The 17,986-nt window shown below is 33.8% G+C and overlaps 1 protein-coding gene across 1 annotated transcript in view; it reads left to right on the top strand.

The window, feature by feature from the left end:
• Positions 1-17,986, top strand: part of LOC134727662 (nuclear receptor corepressor 1-like) — a 57,862-nt gene that overhangs the window by 31,802 nt on the left and 8,074 nt on the right. The window contains exons 6-22 of the mRNA XM_063592043.1: positions 1,205-1,318; positions 2,524-2,580; positions 3,113-3,165; positions 4,012-4,078; positions 4,524-4,609; positions 4,979-5,065; positions 5,553-5,640; positions 6,078-6,311; positions 6,761-7,070; positions 7,594-7,765; positions 8,256-8,371; positions 8,618-8,731; positions 9,173-9,244; positions 10,499-10,635; positions 11,246-11,405; positions 12,073-13,029; positions 15,488-17,788. Coding sequence (XP_063448113.1) covers positions 1,205-1,318; positions 2,524-2,580; positions 3,113-3,165; positions 4,012-4,078; positions 4,524-4,609; positions 4,979-5,065; positions 5,553-5,640; positions 6,078-6,311; positions 6,761-7,070; positions 7,594-7,765; positions 8,256-8,371; positions 8,618-8,731; positions 9,173-9,244; positions 10,499-10,635; positions 11,246-11,405; positions 12,073-13,029; positions 15,488-17,788 — 5,125 coding nt within the window. The remainder of the gene's footprint in view (positions 1-1,204; positions 1,319-2,523; positions 2,581-3,112; positions 3,166-4,011; positions 4,079-4,523; positions 4,610-4,978; positions 5,066-5,552; positions 5,641-6,077; positions 6,312-6,760; positions 7,071-7,593; positions 7,766-8,255; positions 8,372-8,617; positions 8,732-9,172; positions 9,245-10,498; positions 10,636-11,245; positions 11,406-12,072; positions 13,030-15,487; positions 17,789-17,986) is intronic.

Genomic DNA, 17,986 nt, shown 5'->3' with positions numbered 1-17,986 from the left:
AAATAAGGTTCAAGATGATGTATCTTACAATGGATAACATAAAACTGGTAAAATATTAACGGGCACTAAACAAAAAATTAATTCAAAGATAATATCTCATGTCCTTATGAAAAAACAGCAGGAAAAAAAACCCAGTTCATGTGCTGCTGTCATAAAATATAAAAAATACAGGCAGACTGGCAAAGATGATGAAAAAGGTTCAAGATTTCATAATGTTCCTTGAAGTGATTAACCAACACAAATCAACTTCAGTATTAAATGCATAATTTGTTAACACCACAACATCAAGTATCCACAAAAAAACAAACTTTTCAGTCTTTAGTATTCCTATGAAACATTACTAAAATCACAAAATAAGGTATCTGAATTATACTGTTTAGGCAACAATGTTATTTTGAATTTGCAAATTCTTATTTTTGCACAAATGTATTGTTGATAGCTTAATAAACAGCATCTTCGCTAGCCAAGGGTTACGATCCACTCCCGCTCTCTTCACCCTTGGCGGATTGAGCCAACATTTGTGATAACAATGTTGCGCCATCTATCGGAAGATAAAAATCACGCCAATTCTGAATACATTAGTCTGGACCAATGGTAGCACTTGAACTCTTCAATTTGGAGGTAAAAACACGGTAGCGTCTAGATTCTACACACTTGGTAAAGCCGGAAATAGAAGCATACGTCAACATTCAAGCATTTGTGCATGAAACATACACAGGAACTTCTATTTGTTGATTAAAAACATTCAAGTTTTCACTAAATATAGTCGTATGTTTAGGGATGTAAAGGCTTGTTGCACAAAAAACACGTGGCAATTGTTTACAAACACTTTCTACATTTACACGTGATCATGTTATAGGCGCATTTTGATTGGATGCAGTGAGTTTTGACTGCAACCAATAAAAATCCTTACCTTGTGTCTCCGAAATGTTATCTCAATCCGCCAAGGGTGAAGAGAGCGGGAGTGGATCGTAACCCTTGGCTAGCGAAGATGAATAAACAGTAAATTGAGAATTTTTTTGAAGAAAGAACAAAATATGAGATTGATAATTGTTATTTCAATTAATAAGTACTGTATACTTATAATGCTTATAATATTTATAACACGGTTTTATTTTTTTGCAAATACATTTTAGTTTGCAATTTACACGATAATAAAATCATCAGAGACATTATGAATTAACAATATTTTTGATTTTTACAGAGACAGCTTGAACAGGAAACATCCAAGCCACCAGTCGACAAAACAGAAACACCACAGAATAACACTGAGGTCAAACACCAAAGTTTAGCTCAAATTATTTATGCTGAAAATAGGGTAAGTCAAACTAAAATCAAAGTATAAAGATTGTACCAAACACCTTGACTAAAATTTATTAGGCTTGTTTATTTTTTGAAAGATTTTGATAAAAAAAATTACTTTGACCCTTTGACAAAATTAAAAAAAAAAAAATTGAACCACACACTTATCATACTTATCAAAATTTCATTGCATACTTCTGTTCGAATAAGACTGATTATGGTAAATGAAAAGCTTAATATTTCCATTAGGCCGAGTAAAAAAAGATCCGTGTTTCAAGTAACCTGACCGACCCTGTTTTTTAGCCCTGACCCTAACTTTTTTATTGGATCTTCCAAAAAAAATTAACCAACTCTGTTTTTGACACAGGCTTCTGATAGATGACATAATATTTTTTCTCTCTTGCTTCCTCTTGCATAGAAAGCCAGAAAAACATTTTATTAATGTCAAAAGGTATTCCAAATAGGTTAAAATCCAAGAAATTGCAAAGCAGGTGTTTCAAAAACATTGCAAATGGCACACTTCTGGTTTTTGAAACTAATTACGGATCTGGACTTGGAAAAAACATGATAATTTTCCAGATTTCATTTACGATGTCAAAAAAAAAAAAAAAAAAAAAAAAAAAAAATTCCGACCTACCGACCCTATTTTTCAAAATGATGTTACCGGAAACACATATCTTTTTTTTTTAGGCCTTACTATAAAACTTGATTAAAACGTTCAGCTGATTTTTACAGAGATATCTGCCTGTAGTGTTATTGTAGATAATAAAAAACAAAATATGTTTAAAAGGATAGTAAAATTTTCCAATTACCATACATTATTTTTGGAGACAGTTTATAATATGTCAATGTAGAATGATGTGTGATTATGTGATCTATGACATTTTGAATGGCACAATATTTTTAACACTTTTAAAATCTTTTAACAAAAAAAAGGAACAACCATATCGTTATCCTGAATGTACATGTAATATTTTTGTTGTTGGAAATTGATCAATAATTCATTAATTCAGAATCTAATGCATCCTGGGTAATATTTTTAAAAGTGTACACCAAAACGTCGTGATTAGTTTAAAATATCATAAACAATGGAAATTCAACCAATGACGGGACGCTATTTTCATTTTGGGGTACGAACAATGAAATTACCCACGATGCTTTAGATTCTGAAACGGCCAATTAGTCAGTAACTATAATATGGGTAAAATGTTCTATTTATAGAAAAAGGCTGAGGAAGCACACAACATGTTAGCCACACTTGGTCCTAAAATAGAACTGGTAAGAAGAACAAGTATCAAAGTATAGTAAACTGAAGGGAAAATGCTCTCATATATTCCATTTTAAAATAGAATCTAGCATGTCTAGGTTATAGATTTATTTTATTAGGTAAATATTGCATGATAAATTGAAGCAATCTTTACCCTCAGTGCTTACAAGCACTTTTGTTTCAGGCTTTAAAACAAAATAACAGTATGAAAATATGTCAGAATTTCTTTTTTTATTTCTTGTCAAAAAGAAAAAGAAAATTTTTTCAAGATACACATGTAGCAGCACATTTTCTTAGTTCTGCATTACAATTCAGATTTTTTTAAGGTAAAACACAGAAAGTCAGAGACACCAAATTTATCTTTTGTTTCTGTGAAAATACAGAACTTTCAATTATAGAATATAAAATTGAAAAAACACCATATTTTTAAAATTCACATGCAAAAGCATCACATCAAATATATATTGTATAAAGTTTTGTATAGACTTTTTTTATGTATTAAAAGGATAGATTTGATTATATTTGTCTTTTTATATTTTTCAGCCTCTTTACAACCAGCCATCAGATACACAGGTCTATAAAGACAATATAGCAAAGTAAGTTTGTACATAATAAAATTGAGAAAGGAAATGGTGAATGTGTCACAGCGATAACAACCCGACCACAGACTAGACAATAGCTGAAGACCACCAATGGGTCATCAATGTAGCGAGAAACTCTCGCACCTGTAGGCATCCTTCAGCTGGCACCTTAAAAAATATGTATACTAGTACAGTGATAATGGATGTCATACTAAAACCCGAATAATACACGAGAAACAAAAATTTAAAATCATACAAGACTATCAAAGGCCAGAGGCTCTTGACTTGGGACAGGCGCAAAATTGCGGTGGGGTTAAACATGTTTATGAGATCTCAACCTCCCCCTATACCTCTAGCCAATGTAGAAAAGTAATATACATGTTTGTTACACATAATAATATTCATCTAGGTCAAACAGTTGAATCATTGGAGCTTATTTTAAGTCTTTGTACATAGATATTACTACAAATTAGCTCTTTTGTTCGTCAATTTATCCTAGCTGTACATTTATATATTTAAGTTCCGAGATTTTATTCATCATCAATACCTTCCTGTTTTCTTTTGAAATAACAGAATAACAATGGTTTTAAAATTAATGAATGTAACTGCTTGTTCATAAGAATTTATATTTAATGTTGACACAGAAATCAATGTTAAATATAGATTGCACAAAAGAAATTTAAAAAAATCTTTTTTATTACATTTACTTGACCTGTGCATTCTAACGAGTGTTAATGCCAAACCCTAGTAGTAACGGATGGTACACACCAGAGAAGAATTCTTTTTTGGGCCTTAAAGTTACTTCATATTTATTTACTTAATTTCTGTATTTATATCAAGCTTGATGTTTTTTACTTTCAGCCATCAAGTCTTCAAGAAGAGATTAGTTTTACATTTAAAGAAGAGAAACCAGGCCAGGCGTATCAGGGTAAATATTTCAGTTTATCGCTATTTTGTGCATTTCTCCTTTGATCTTTTTTTGTGATAATTTTTCAAATCATGCTACTTGCCTGAGATGGAAAATTATCGCTAGAAACTAATGAGGCAGGCACGTGGCGTTGCTTAGGAAATTGACATGAAATGGACATTGTCATCATAGGTGAAATAGTGATAAAGAGATCATTTTCATTGGTCATCTCAACTATAATCTATATATATATCAAAAAAAGCTGAATCAGTATTTTATAATTTAAAACAAAATAAACCTTTTTATTTTCATTAATTTTGTTTATTGGAGCATATAATTAATATTTCAACATAAAAGGGAAAAGCATTAGCATATAACTGATTTAACACCTTATGATTTATTTTCTCTCATAAAATGTGATATGAAATATTATTATATTATAAATAAAATGATGCACGTCTTTCAGGAGAGATATTTAACAGAGAGATATGATCAGCTGATGCAGGTCTGGATCAAGAAGATAGAAAGAATAGAAAACCATGCAAAGAGGAGGTCAGTTTATATACTGTTGTGTGTAATATTTGCCGCTAGACACCAAGTCCAAGCATCAATCCTAAATCAAGTATTCCAGTGTTACTATGTTAAGCACTTCCAAATCTCACATGAATGGGATTCAAGTAATTTTGTGTATGGTGAAAATGAAGTTGAAATTGTATAATATCTCTAGAGGATGTAACCCCATTTTTATAGGGCCTCCAAATATTATATAAGTATGTATCAAAAAACCAATGAATTTGGATGGAAATACCCTTATCATAAAAGTTTTCTTTTATGGCATACCATATTTCAAATAAAAGGAAATACTTTGTTACAAATTACACCATGAACAGTTATTTTCACATTTTATATATATCTTTACAGAGCCAAGGATGCCAGAATGAGAGAATTCTTTGAGAAATGTTTCCCTGAAATCAAGAAATCAAGAGAAGACAAAGAGAGAATTTCAAGGTCTGATCGATTTATCATCTAATTATAATATAACTGGGCAATTTTTTAGGTTCTGTTGTACTTTTCATGTAGTCTTTTTCTTTTCAGTATTGACTTCAAAAACATCAATATTTTGAGTAATGTTTAATATGCTCAATAAGTAGCAATTGTCAATATTAGTAATCCTTGTAGAAAAAGATAGATAAAATGCTGACCAAATAAATTATATATTTTATTTTGAGATTATAAAAATATCCCATATTGAAGGTTGGTTTGAGGGTAAGAGATCTTGCTTAATATGAGTTCTTTCATTTGGACACACGCCAACATGTACACCAAAAAATTACCCAAATACAATGAACGTGTAAATTTAAGTTTGATACAGGATCTTCAATCTGTATACCACTCGATAGTGTTGATATGTTGTGAGAAACAAGTTTCATAACCTCTATTTGTTTGATATTTTCTGTTTGTGACGAATATTGTTGTATTTTATTATTTTCAGTAGGGCTGGCACTCGTAGTGGTAATGTAGCAGGTTATGCCAGGAGTGAAGCTGAATTAGAACAAATCATGGATGGTCTTCATGAACAGGAGGTCAGTATTCATGTTTCCAGTTAAATTTAAAAAATTGAGAATGGAAATGGGGAATATATCAAAGAGACAAGAACCCAACCATACAGAAGACAAGTGTTTAAGGCCACCAATGAGTCTTCAACGCAACTAGAGGTGGTCCTCAGCTGGCCTCTAAATATAATTGAGTACAATGTCAAATTACAATATGCTTTTCAAATATGATTAAGAAAAAAAATATTATCTTTCTTTTCTTTTTTTGTAACTCTTTAAAGTACACTGTTTTTATCTTATCTTTTATGGTTAAGAGGAAAATTAACATTTAGGAAATTCGCTGTATTTGTTCTGTAACAATTCTGGTTGTTATAGCTTTATGATATTCAATATCATGAAATGGCATAATATTATGTTTAAATATTTGAGATGTTTAGTAATATTTTAAATTATTATGTATATTTTAGGAGGAAGATAGAAAAATGAGAAGTTTAGCAGTAATACCCCCCATGATGTTAGATGCTAGACAGCGGTCACTACGTTACTACAACAACAATGGACTTGTAGAGGACCCAATGTCAGAGTGGAAGGACAGGAAGTTAATCAATATATGGACCCCAGAAGAGAAACGCATCTTTAAAGAAAGATATTTACAGCATCCTAAAAACTTCCCTGCAATAGCTTCATACCTAGAAAAAAAGGTACTAGAATACACATGTATATATATGAATTACAGATGTTGTTTGCCTCACACAATTTTAAGTTTTTATGCCATGTATATAAAAGAAGAGGGGCATTATGCATTTCAATCTATGTGACATTTATCTGTCTGTATTTCTGCCAGTTAGTCATCAGATTGATATATGGTAGATTGTGTTACTATCAATTTAAAGCTTTGAATACATGTTAAAAACAAATTGAACTCAGCCAAATTAGCAAAGGTTTAGCAATAAAACCTCATCAATTGTATGCAGCATATCATGAAATAACATCAACTCATTTTACATGTTTTTAATTGTTGGTCAATTGCAATAATGAAAGCAAGCAAAAAATATGTCTAATTGATTTTATAGTGTTTACAAAAATATAAAATATCACTTTTCCATTTTGTTAATGGTTTTGATGTTGTACAATTCTTTTATATTTTCAGAGTGTATCCAACTGCATTGAATTCTATTACCAAACTAAAAAGGATGAAAATTATAAAACACTGATAAGGAAACAAACGGCAATCAAAAGGAAAAAAGCATTTTCTAAACCCAACAGTTCGGCCATGAGACAAGAGGAACAACAGATAAAGGAAGAGAAAATAGATGACGCTGGACAACAGGAAGAAGGTGTTCCTGCTTCATCAACAGAGGTTCCCATGGAGATGGCGGGAGATGTTTTGAAGGAAGAAAAGACAGAGGATACTTCAGATGATAATGAGGCTGTACTCGTACAGGCTGGGGAAGGAGATGGTAAGATTTAACTTTTCTAAGAACCTCTGTGTATTGTTAACACTTTTTATTGAGGGATTCCTTATAGATTATTATGCAATTGAGATAGAATTGTGAAAAATATAGCGTCATTTTGATGATATGGAAAATCAGACACAAGGATAATGAAAACATGACAATACAATTTTGTAGTATACTGTGAGTTGCAACTGGTATCTGCTTTGTAATTGTATTCTATTAGTTAATAATTCATATGAAAGCAATAGTTGGTGCTTAGGAATAGTAAACCTAATGTAGATAGGGATCATACAGATGCATTTTATTATTCTTTGTGTCAAAACAGGGTGGAATTAATCATGTGGTGTCATCTATTGATTGTTTGAATGAAAAATAATTGATATGAACCTATGCATAGGTTATAGTTTTGAAGAAAACAAATTGAGGTCCTCTTATGCCCTATTACAAATGATGCTTTAAATAAAGAAAAAGAATGAAACACATTTAAAATCTTGAATCCTATTAAAAAAATGTTAATTATTTACAGGTGGTCCACATCAGTGTGTTGTATGTAAGATGCAGTTAGAGAACTATAGTTACAGTAGGGCCCTGACCAAAGGTAACTGTGAACTGTATGGTATGAGTGAGAGTGATCTAAAGCCTGACATGAGGGTCTGTAGTAGCTGTCGGTGTAAATCTGTCAGAAGAAGATATACTCCGTAAGTTTGTATTCATTTATGGTATATTTAATAGAGAAGGTTATATACTCTGTAAGTTTGTATTCATTTATAGTAAATAATATGTAGTATATTTTTTTTTTTAAACCTTAATGAACGATGTGGAAGTCATTTCATAGAAGTTGAAATTAAAATATTAACACAGAATCTGTTTTATAAAAGCAATACCTTTGTGTTCTGGATTAATTGGACACTTATAACAAAAATATTGTTTGCCCACTTTTTAAGTGTTTTTTTTGTTGTTGATTTTTTCAATTCAGAATATTCTGATTTACATAGCATTCAGCACATTATCAGCTCTCTCGCAATATATATGGACAACATCATAATCAATCATTAGTGGATGGCTTTTGACTGGTGGATTGAACATTTTGCATCATATATCATATGTCTGCTTCAGAAATAGAAAACAACAGTTACTAGAGAATTTTCATGTTTAAATATTGATTAAAGAGTGTATTTTTGTTTGCAGGTGCCCAATTCCAACCTGCAAGACACCAAAACGTAAAGTGAAAAGATTACGTCCCTTTCCATCTAAATGGCTGGAAATGCCACCAGAAATCAGAGATCCAATAGTTGCTGAATTACGTAAGTGATTTTATCAACACACATGGTTTTGAAAGAAAATTGAAATCAAATGCTTAAAGTCCTAATTTATAAATTTATTTAAATTTAAGACAAATGGTTATCAATGCCTGAAATTGGTAAATTTAACATAGAAAGCTAAATGACCCATGAGTTAATGTTTTGATACTTAAAATCCTGAAACAGTACATATATACAAGATAATGTCTTTATAAAAATATATTAAAGAGCCTCTATATCAATTTGTAGAATTAACAGAAGAAGTGAACAAATGTTGTTCAGCCTGCTTTAATAGAATTAGTAGAAAGTTGAACCCTCAGATTACAGAACCAACAGAGCCTGCAGCTCCTGAGAGTACAGAAGGTAAAACTTTTATAATGAACAATCTCAAAATCAGTCACAAAAAAAATAATACTATAGCTTATTTGCCACTAAGGTAATTACTTGAAGCACATGCTACCTGATACATTTTAGTAAATCAATCTAATGGAAATAAATAAATGTTGATAATTGTTTACTTTTCCATTCAATACATGTATGTTATATTCATCCATTATTTCGTAAATATATTTTATTGGGGATAAAGCAATGAAAAAATAAAGTGAAATATCACATTTTTAAACAAAAAATGCTTCAATGCTTCATGCAGACTGCACTACATAGCTGCATATTTCTTAAAACTTGGAAGTATAATATTTTCCCTACACTTTATGTTTTAATTTAAAGTTAATTTTGTCATGTTAAATAAAGTCTGATATTTTATAAGGTTATAATTTTTTGCTTCTTGAATGTCTGCTAAACCAGGCATTATCGTTTTAGGTGATGCTGCTGAATCATCAAGATGGACAGAAGAAGATATGGAAAAAGCAAAAAAAGGTACAGTATATTATAAAATATTATTTTGTTCTGATAAAAGTTGGTTTGAGTGAAATCTGTTAATATATCGATATACATACTTATAAAAAAGAAAATGTGGTATGATTGCCAATGAGACAACTATTCACAAAAGACCAAAATGACACAAACATTAACAACTATAGGTCATCGTACGGCCTTCAACAATGAGCAAAGCCCATACCACATAGTCGGCTATTTAAGGCCCTGATAAGACAATGTAAAACAATTCAAACTTGAAAACTAATTGTATGAATTGGTAGCTTGGCGACAACTTCTACCTTGTCAGAACCACATTTAGAGACTTATAATCAATATTTGCTTTGGAATATAATGAATGAGATTTCCAAATAATTTTAGTCAAAACAAAAAGTCTAACTATAATAGATTTTCTTTTTGATGGTATTATTTGACAAGCATTAGCCTTTCAAAAAGGGCTAGTTGACTCTTAGCTGATGAAAATGGAAAGTGCTCTCGCATTGTAGATTTATTCATTTACTTGAATAGCCACGTGCATCAATCAACAAATTTTACCATACACGTAAGGTCACACGTTTATCGTTTAAAGTTGTTGTTAACTACAGAAGATGCGACTATTTATAGATAAAAGTTACCTGTGTACCAATATCATGAATATGTATGATTAATGACCAGGCAAAATCTAATTGCTAAAATAGAGAGGACAAATCCGATACTCTATGGGATTGAAGGACATTTACTAGGTTTGGATTGTCCTAACCAATCAATAAACTTTGATTATTCACGTCTCGTAATATCTTTCAATCAGGTAGCAGGAAAAATTCATGCACCGACTGACCATCGTTCAATTCTTAATATCAACTCCTAGGAGCCGATAACAATATCTGTTGTCAAAGAATATTTCACCAAAAAAGATATCTGCTGTTTGTATAGACCTATTTACAAATTTGTTTTTCATTCCTCAATGGCAAACCAGCTCATGAAACTTTGTGTCACAATTTTATACATTTGACATCATATGAGATTGTTGCATGATGCCAGAGGGCTATTTGGAGACAGATCTTTGATCATTCAGTGCAAATTTAGCTAAATACCCCGAAAGTTTAAATATTTCTATTAATCATAAAAATTGTGAACTTTTCTGTTTATGTTGAAAATATAAATAACCATAGATATTAATTAATTTCATGCTTCACAAAAACTTTAAAATCTATGCAATGTGTGGTCCATTAACAACATTATACTTCCTGTTTGTAGGTCTAAGAGAACATGGACGTGATTGGGCTGCCATTGCTATTGTTGTTGGTACTAAGTCAGAGGCACAATGTAAAAACTTTTATTTCAACTATAAGAAAAAGTTCAACCTGGAAGCCATACTGCAAGAGAGGACTAAGGTATGTATCATTGATATTTTGGGCAAGTTGCTCAATTGCTGACTTTTTCTGTGTAGTCATTTGGTCAGGGCTATTCCAGGGAAAAATGTATGGTGGGGTTGGAAGGCAGTTTTTGTCAGCACCCGCCACCCAGACAATTGTAATTGAGAATTATAGTGCATTAAAGTGTGAAAAGTTGCTCTGATACCCACCACCCATGTATTATTAATACAATGTGCCTTCCAACCCCAATTTGTTGCATAGTTTTGAATGAAAAGAAAAAAGATTCAAGCTTTGGTAAGAAATAAGAATGAAAAATGTAATGTAAAACATATAAATAAGCCTAAATAAGCCTGATGGCAGATCTTTGGTAGGATTTTGAATATTGAGTTATATTGTACTCACTACGATTTAGAGCTTGACCTATGGGGAAGACACATATCTGATGTTGACTTAGATATATTTAGTTTATCTTTGTTGTTTGGTTTAATGTCTAATTAAAGAGTACCCCACATCTCCATTTATTCATATGAACATTTATTGGATTGCAAAATATCCGTAATAGAAGGTATAAACCGTGTTCAAAGAAGGGTAAAGGCAAAGTGACGAAAATTGAATTGTATATTTTCAGGAAGAAGATAATAGAACAGTTTCTATTTGTGAGAGTATAGCCTCCACAGTTACTGCCCCTGATATAGATGATGAACCACCGTCCAGTATGGACGAGGATGATGATGCTGATTCAGACACAACAAGTGCACCTAGTCCATCATCACTCAGGATTGAAGATGGTGGGTACACATATTAACCTTTTGTCTGGTTTGTTTTTGAACAACAAAAAATACAACCATTTTGAGAACACTGTAGTATTAAAAAAAAAAAAATGAAGTACATGTATAAAGTGACATGGTAAGCATGTTAAGGTTGTTAAACTAGTCACTAGTTAGACTGGTCTGAAAACTTATTACTTTCTTACATGGAGTCTTATGATTGATTTTGAGTTAAGTATGCAGAGTGGCATATTTTTTTAACACAACAAATCTGATTAATTGAAACAAGCATTTCAATCACAAAATATTTAAAATCCATAGCCATGAGTTTGGAAAATGTAATGTTGTCTATTAGTGAAAGACAACTGTAAGATGGTATATATCGCAACTTTCAAGACTTGGTTTTGTAATTCTATTCAACCCATCAACCAACAAAAAAAACATAAGATGAAAGTGTGAATGTATATATAAGAAACCTTATTGTGAACTTTCCATTATATAAATACAATATAAAATAAGGAGATATGGTATAATTGCCAATGAGACAACAATACATATTAACTAGTTCACAGTTAATACTAATGGTGTGGACATCATATTTATTTATTATTTAATACAATAATTTGAGGAATGTTCCCTTTTGGAATTTCTACTGAAGAGATTATTTTAGAACCATTTATTTTTGCAGATCCCAAGCCTGAAGAAAAAATGGACACAACAGAAACACCATTGGAGCATCAAGAAACACAACCGTTTGGTTTACCACAGAATAACTTGACAGCCAACAAACCTCTCAGTGCATCCCAGGGAAGTCTACGCAGTGTTGACAATGACAGCAGCGCCACCTTGAGTGCAGATGAAGCACCACAGTCTAGTGAGGCCCGTGATACGTTCAGCCCACGTGTGTCGGGGATACCAGCTGGTCGGGCTAACATGCATCCAGTACAGGGTCCAACAGTTACAAGCAGTATGTCATCTGGACCAGCATCAACAAGTCCAATTGTGTCTAGCTCTCCATTCCCACAGACTCCCCAAGGTTATCCTTTACCTGGCCCTACAATGGAGGCTAGTGCTACCAGCAGTCGCAGTGGTACTCCTGGATCTATAGGACAAGGGAGACCAGGGTCTGTACATGCCTTACAGAGCCCAGGGAGTCAGATGAGGCCTGGGTCTGCTCAGTCTGTTCACAGTCCTGCCCAACCACATGGTAGGAGCCCTGGTGTAGCTGAAGCTGAAAGAATGTCAAGGCCACCTAGTCAGGAAATCCCTGTTATAAAAGAATCTCCTTCACCTATTGGAAGTCAAGTTAAACCACAGGAGTTTGGCCAACCCAAAGGTATGCAACATCTGTATGATCTACTGAACAAAGCCAGCCGAGAGCAGAGCTCACCACACAGACCAGCCAGTGCACAGTCGGATTCAGGTCTTATGCCCTATGGTATAATCAGTGGTCGTCGAAGTCTGTCACCTAATGTGCATGCTCAAAACATGGCACAGCAACAAAACATGATAAATGGAGGGAAGATGGGTAAACCTGCTTGTGTACGAGACCTCATACATTCCGCCATAGAAAGAAATCTTGGCCAGACCAGCGATTCTAAGCCTGAACAAAGACCACAAATGCAAGAAAGAATGGTGGATAAAAGTAAGATTTTGTCATTGTTATTTCGAATCCTATGATAGTTTTCCATAGATTCACCTGCAAGATACCTGTCGATTTAAACTTTTGTAAGTTCTATTGTCCCATTGAACAAATACAACAGGTATTGTTCTCTGTGTAGTTTATTTGATGGGACCTTTAAATTTCTTGCAAGAGAAATCTATCAGTCACTGATTAATTTACCTGAACAAAAAATTGAACTGTCAATGATTGAAATACATGTACAAATAAGTAATTATAAAACTGCATGTGATGTTGTATTTATTCAATCAATAACAAATTTTCATTTGTTTGATATAAACACTGATTTAAAAATTAAAAGTTTATTTCTGATCAAATTTCAACATTTTACCTATTAAAATTTGCTATTTTTATACGCCCGTCAAAATTTTGACGGGACGTATTATGGTATACAAATGTCCGGTGTCCGTCCGTCTGTCTGTCCGTCCGTCAGTCTGTCTGTCCGTCCGTCCGTCTGTCTGTCCGGCGTAAACATGTTGCACCGTAACTTGAGAACGACTTATCCAAATTTCATGAAACTTAACATAGTTGTTTCTTATGATGGTCAAATTATCTGTATACTTTTTGGTGAAAATAAGATTAAAACTTTTTGAGTTACGGCACTTTTTAACTAAAACAGGGGTGTGTTTTTTTCACATGTCGCACCGTATCTCAAAAACGATTATTGATTATGGCTTAAAACTTTAAACACTTCTTAGTTATATTAATCTTAATATCTGTATACTTTTTGGTGATGATTCAAAATTTTATTTTTGAGTTATTGAGTATTTTGTAAAAAAGGGGGAGGGTTTTTTTACATGTTGCACCATATCTCAAAAATGATTTATGATTATTGCTTAAAACTTTACACATGTCTTTGTTATATCTAAAGATCTGTATACTTTTTGGGGATGATTCAAAATTTCATTTTTGAGTTATTGAGTATTTTGTAAAAAAGGGGGAGGTTTTTATTACATGTTGTGCCGTATCTTAAAAACAATTTATGATTATTGCCTAAAACTTTACACACTTCTTTGTTATATTAATCTAAAGATCTGTATACTTTTTGGTTTTGATTCAAAATTTTATTTTAGTGATATTTAGTTTTTTTATGATTATTGCATAAAACTTCCACACAAGACGTCGGGCGTATCATGCGCTCATGGCGCAGCTGTTTATTTAGTCTGTTCACAAATAGAAACTTAAAATGATAAAGGTCTTCATAAATGTATTCTTTATAATCAAAGAACCATGAAAAACATGCAGATTCTTTGAAACATAAATGCAGCAGTACTAAAAAAAAATCAGAAATAAACTTTTTATAATTAAATCAGTGCTTATATTGCACAGATGTAATATACATTATTGATATTGAATAAATACTGTATCACATGCAGTTTATACATGTATTTCAATCAACAGAGAAGATATTTTTTTGGTCAGGCAAATTAATCAATGAGTGATAGATTTCTCCTAGAAGAAATTTAAATGTCCAAGTGAATAAACTACACAGAGAACAATAGCTATTGTATTGATTCAATGGGACAGGTAAACTTGCAAAAGTTTAAATACCTTGGTAAAGAGCAGACGACTCTGAGGAAAACTTTCATTTGGTTTGCTATAATTCCAAATAATATTTTATCTAGATCATTGTATTTGGAGGCAATGATAGGCTTCTGTTTCTTAAAACTAACTTGTATAATTGATATATCTTATCAGCTTTACCTCATAATAAAATTGAGAATGGAAATGGGGAATGTGTCAAAGAAACAACCCGACCAAAGGCAGAAAAGAGCAAAAGGCCACCTATGGGCCTTCAACACAGCAAGAAAATCTCGCACCTGGAGGCGTGCTTCAGCTGTCCCCAAAACAAAAATGTGCAATAATCATCTATCCCGTATTTCATCATTTTTTTCTTGTATCCTTAGAACATTTAAGTTGAAAAAGTTATCCAAATTAATACATATTATGCTAAGAAGAAAAGAATATTAATTTCAATTCAAAATGGTTTATTTATTTATTTGCAACTATTGTACTTACATACTATTTCATTGAAGTGTATGGTTAAACTTTAACTTACACAATATAATATTTTATTTCTGTAAATTTCTAAATTAGTTTCCGTTCTCTAACTTAAGTTTGCCTACACCAAATGATATGAAACTTATGCACAATGGTAATTACCTCAAATACAGATCAAGTTCAAATTTGGGTTTCTGTCACTTTTACAATCAATAGTTATGTCCCATGGACAAATTCTCCATTTAAAAAACAAATAAAAGTAAAAAAGCCTTATTTCATTTTAAATGGAGAAGAAAGGAAATAGCGTATGTATTCATGACATAAAATTACCTAGCATGCATGAACAAACTTGAATTAATAGGAACATGTGTTGCTAAACTTTAATTACTCAGTATACATTATCTTTTATTTCTATTTCCAGGACCAGCATCAACTGAGCCAGCATATCACAGAGGTCAACAATCAATGCATAGTCCTCTTGGTGCCTATCACCAGAATCTTCATAAAGACAAACATGATATGTCTCCATATCAGCAGCCTCGTCACACAGCCTCTCCATATGCTAATATACCTCAACAAAGAGTGCCAGAGAGGGATCCAGCTGACAGACGTGATATGCCACAGGATTTGTCACACACAGGATATAGGGGTGACCCACGTGACTTTACACGTCCACAACAACAGCCTGTTATTGATTATAGACGACCTGAACCTGAGGTTGTTCAACGGGTTCAGCAACAAGGAGCACCTCCACCTGCCCATCAAGCTCACCAACGTCCAGTATCTTATCGAGAACAGCAGCGAGATCAGTTGGTACGCCCTCCGTCTGAAGGTCTAGGACATAAATCTCCATCGGCATATCAGTCAGAACGTCATTCTCCAGCTGTCTCTAGGAGAATGTCACCCGGGGCATCACCATATCCGCAAATGCCCAACACTCCAGAAATGCTACGCAGAGCACAACAACAGCAAAGTATAGGTCATCCACCTCCTTTGGTTGGTAAAGGTCCCGCCATGCAGATGACAAAATCTCCTCCAGTGAGTGGACATCCACAGCAGATGATGACACAGGGCCATGGGTCCATAACACAAGGAACACCTTTAAGACCTATAGGGCATGGACAGCAACACCCTCAAAATCTACCACCTAGAGAAATGATGGCACAAACACAAGTTAGAATGGCAGGTGGCTCTATTACAAGTGGCACCCCTGTGAATCGTGAGGGAGGAGGAAATAGGATGCCAGAACCTGGTGTCCGTGTATCACAATCAGGAAATATTATCTTTGATCCCCGTGGATATGACCCCAGACACATGGAACAGATGAGAGTTTACCCTGGAGGTTATCCCTATCAGGCATTAGATCCAGCCAGCAGTAGTTCAAGACAAATAATGATGAATGATTTTCAAACAGCACGTCAGATGCAGCGTCTACCAGAGGAAAGAGAACAACAGATATCACCACGAGCTAAGGAGCCCATGCCACCTCAACAGAAACCTTACCCTGGTCAAATGTTACATCAATTCCAGGCCGCCCAACAAGGCATGATGTATCTGCCTCAAGGGCAGGTACCAACATCTGATAAAGGTCAACCAAGTCCACATCATATGGGTCGTGGTGGACCTCAGCAGGAGGAAAAGCTGTCACCAGCAGGATGGAATTTGAGTAAAGCTCCTGTTGGTAACCCAAATGTAATGAGGAGTATAACTCAAGGTACTGGAAAGCCTAGACCATCAGTCATAGCAGAGAGAAAGCAGGAATCGTACCCTGCAGATAGTTCATCGCAACCTAGATCACAACCAGTATCACCAAGACAATATCCTGATGGTCATCCATATCAACAACAGGGCATGCCTAGACCTAGAGATCCAAACATGATGAACCCTGAATATCGTCAGATTATGGAAAACAGAGAACGTTTAGAGCGCATAGAGGCAGAAAAGAGGAGAATAGCAGTGCTAGAGGAAAGGGAACGGGAAAGACAAGCTAAACTTATGATGGAAGAGAAGATGAGAAAGGAAAACCAGGCTAGACATGAAGCTAAGGAAGAGAGCGCCATGTCTAGTGCTAAACCTGGAAGTCCATGGAGCTCTTCCAATAGGGCATCACCTGCTTATAACAAAAATCAAATCAAAGAAGCTACAGATATACTAAAAGTTTTCAGGCAAGATGCTTCTCCGCCATCAGCCTCTGGTCCAATGTCCCGACATCAAGGTCTGACTGCAGCGAATCTCATTGACGCCATTATTGTTCATCAAATTAATCAAGTAGATGAGAATAGTAATAGTAGTAGAGATACTTCTAGTAGAGCTGCTGCTGATACAGAACGTAAAAAGATGGAGACACCACCTACTGTTCCACCCTCCTCACACATGGAACAGCCAGGATTACAAAAATCACCACTGCAAGTTCACGGTAAGAAGAAATGGATTCAAGAACACCCCCAGTCAATGACGACTACACCTCAACGACAAACCCAACCTAAACCTATCCCATCTTCTGCAGAACCTCCAAAGCATGGTACACCATCTAGTGGTGCTGGTGGTGGTGCTGGGGCTGCTGGTACTGGACCTTTTGAACCTGTGGCCCGACCTATTTCATCAGCCAAAACTCTTGGTGAACACATCAATTCTATTATTCTTATGGATTACAACACAGATAAGCCTATACCACCTAAAGATAATGTACTTAGTCGGATCAATGGACCAACCAATTTACCAGGTAAGATTATAAAATATGGGATGACATTTTCACTGACTTCAAAGGTAGAGAGATTGTCTTAAACAAAAAATAAAAGCATTAAGTTGTACACAAAACAGCTTAAACTATCTTGGATCAACTTCATCTGAAGGATTATCAACTTGAATAGTTTTGGTACAATAATTTATGAATTTATCTTTACAAACAAAATTTGTCTTA

Source organism: Mytilus trossulus, chromosome 8, assembly GCF_036588685.1.
Source record: "Mytilus trossulus isolate FHL-02 chromosome 8, PNRI_Mtr1.1.1.hap1, whole genome shotgun sequence".
Lineage (NCBI taxonomy): Eukaryota > Metazoa > Mollusca > Bivalvia > Mytilida > Mytilidae > Mytilus > Mytilus trossulus.
Note: the sequence above shows the minus strand (reverse complement) of the source record. Positions and strands in the feature narration are given on the sequence as shown.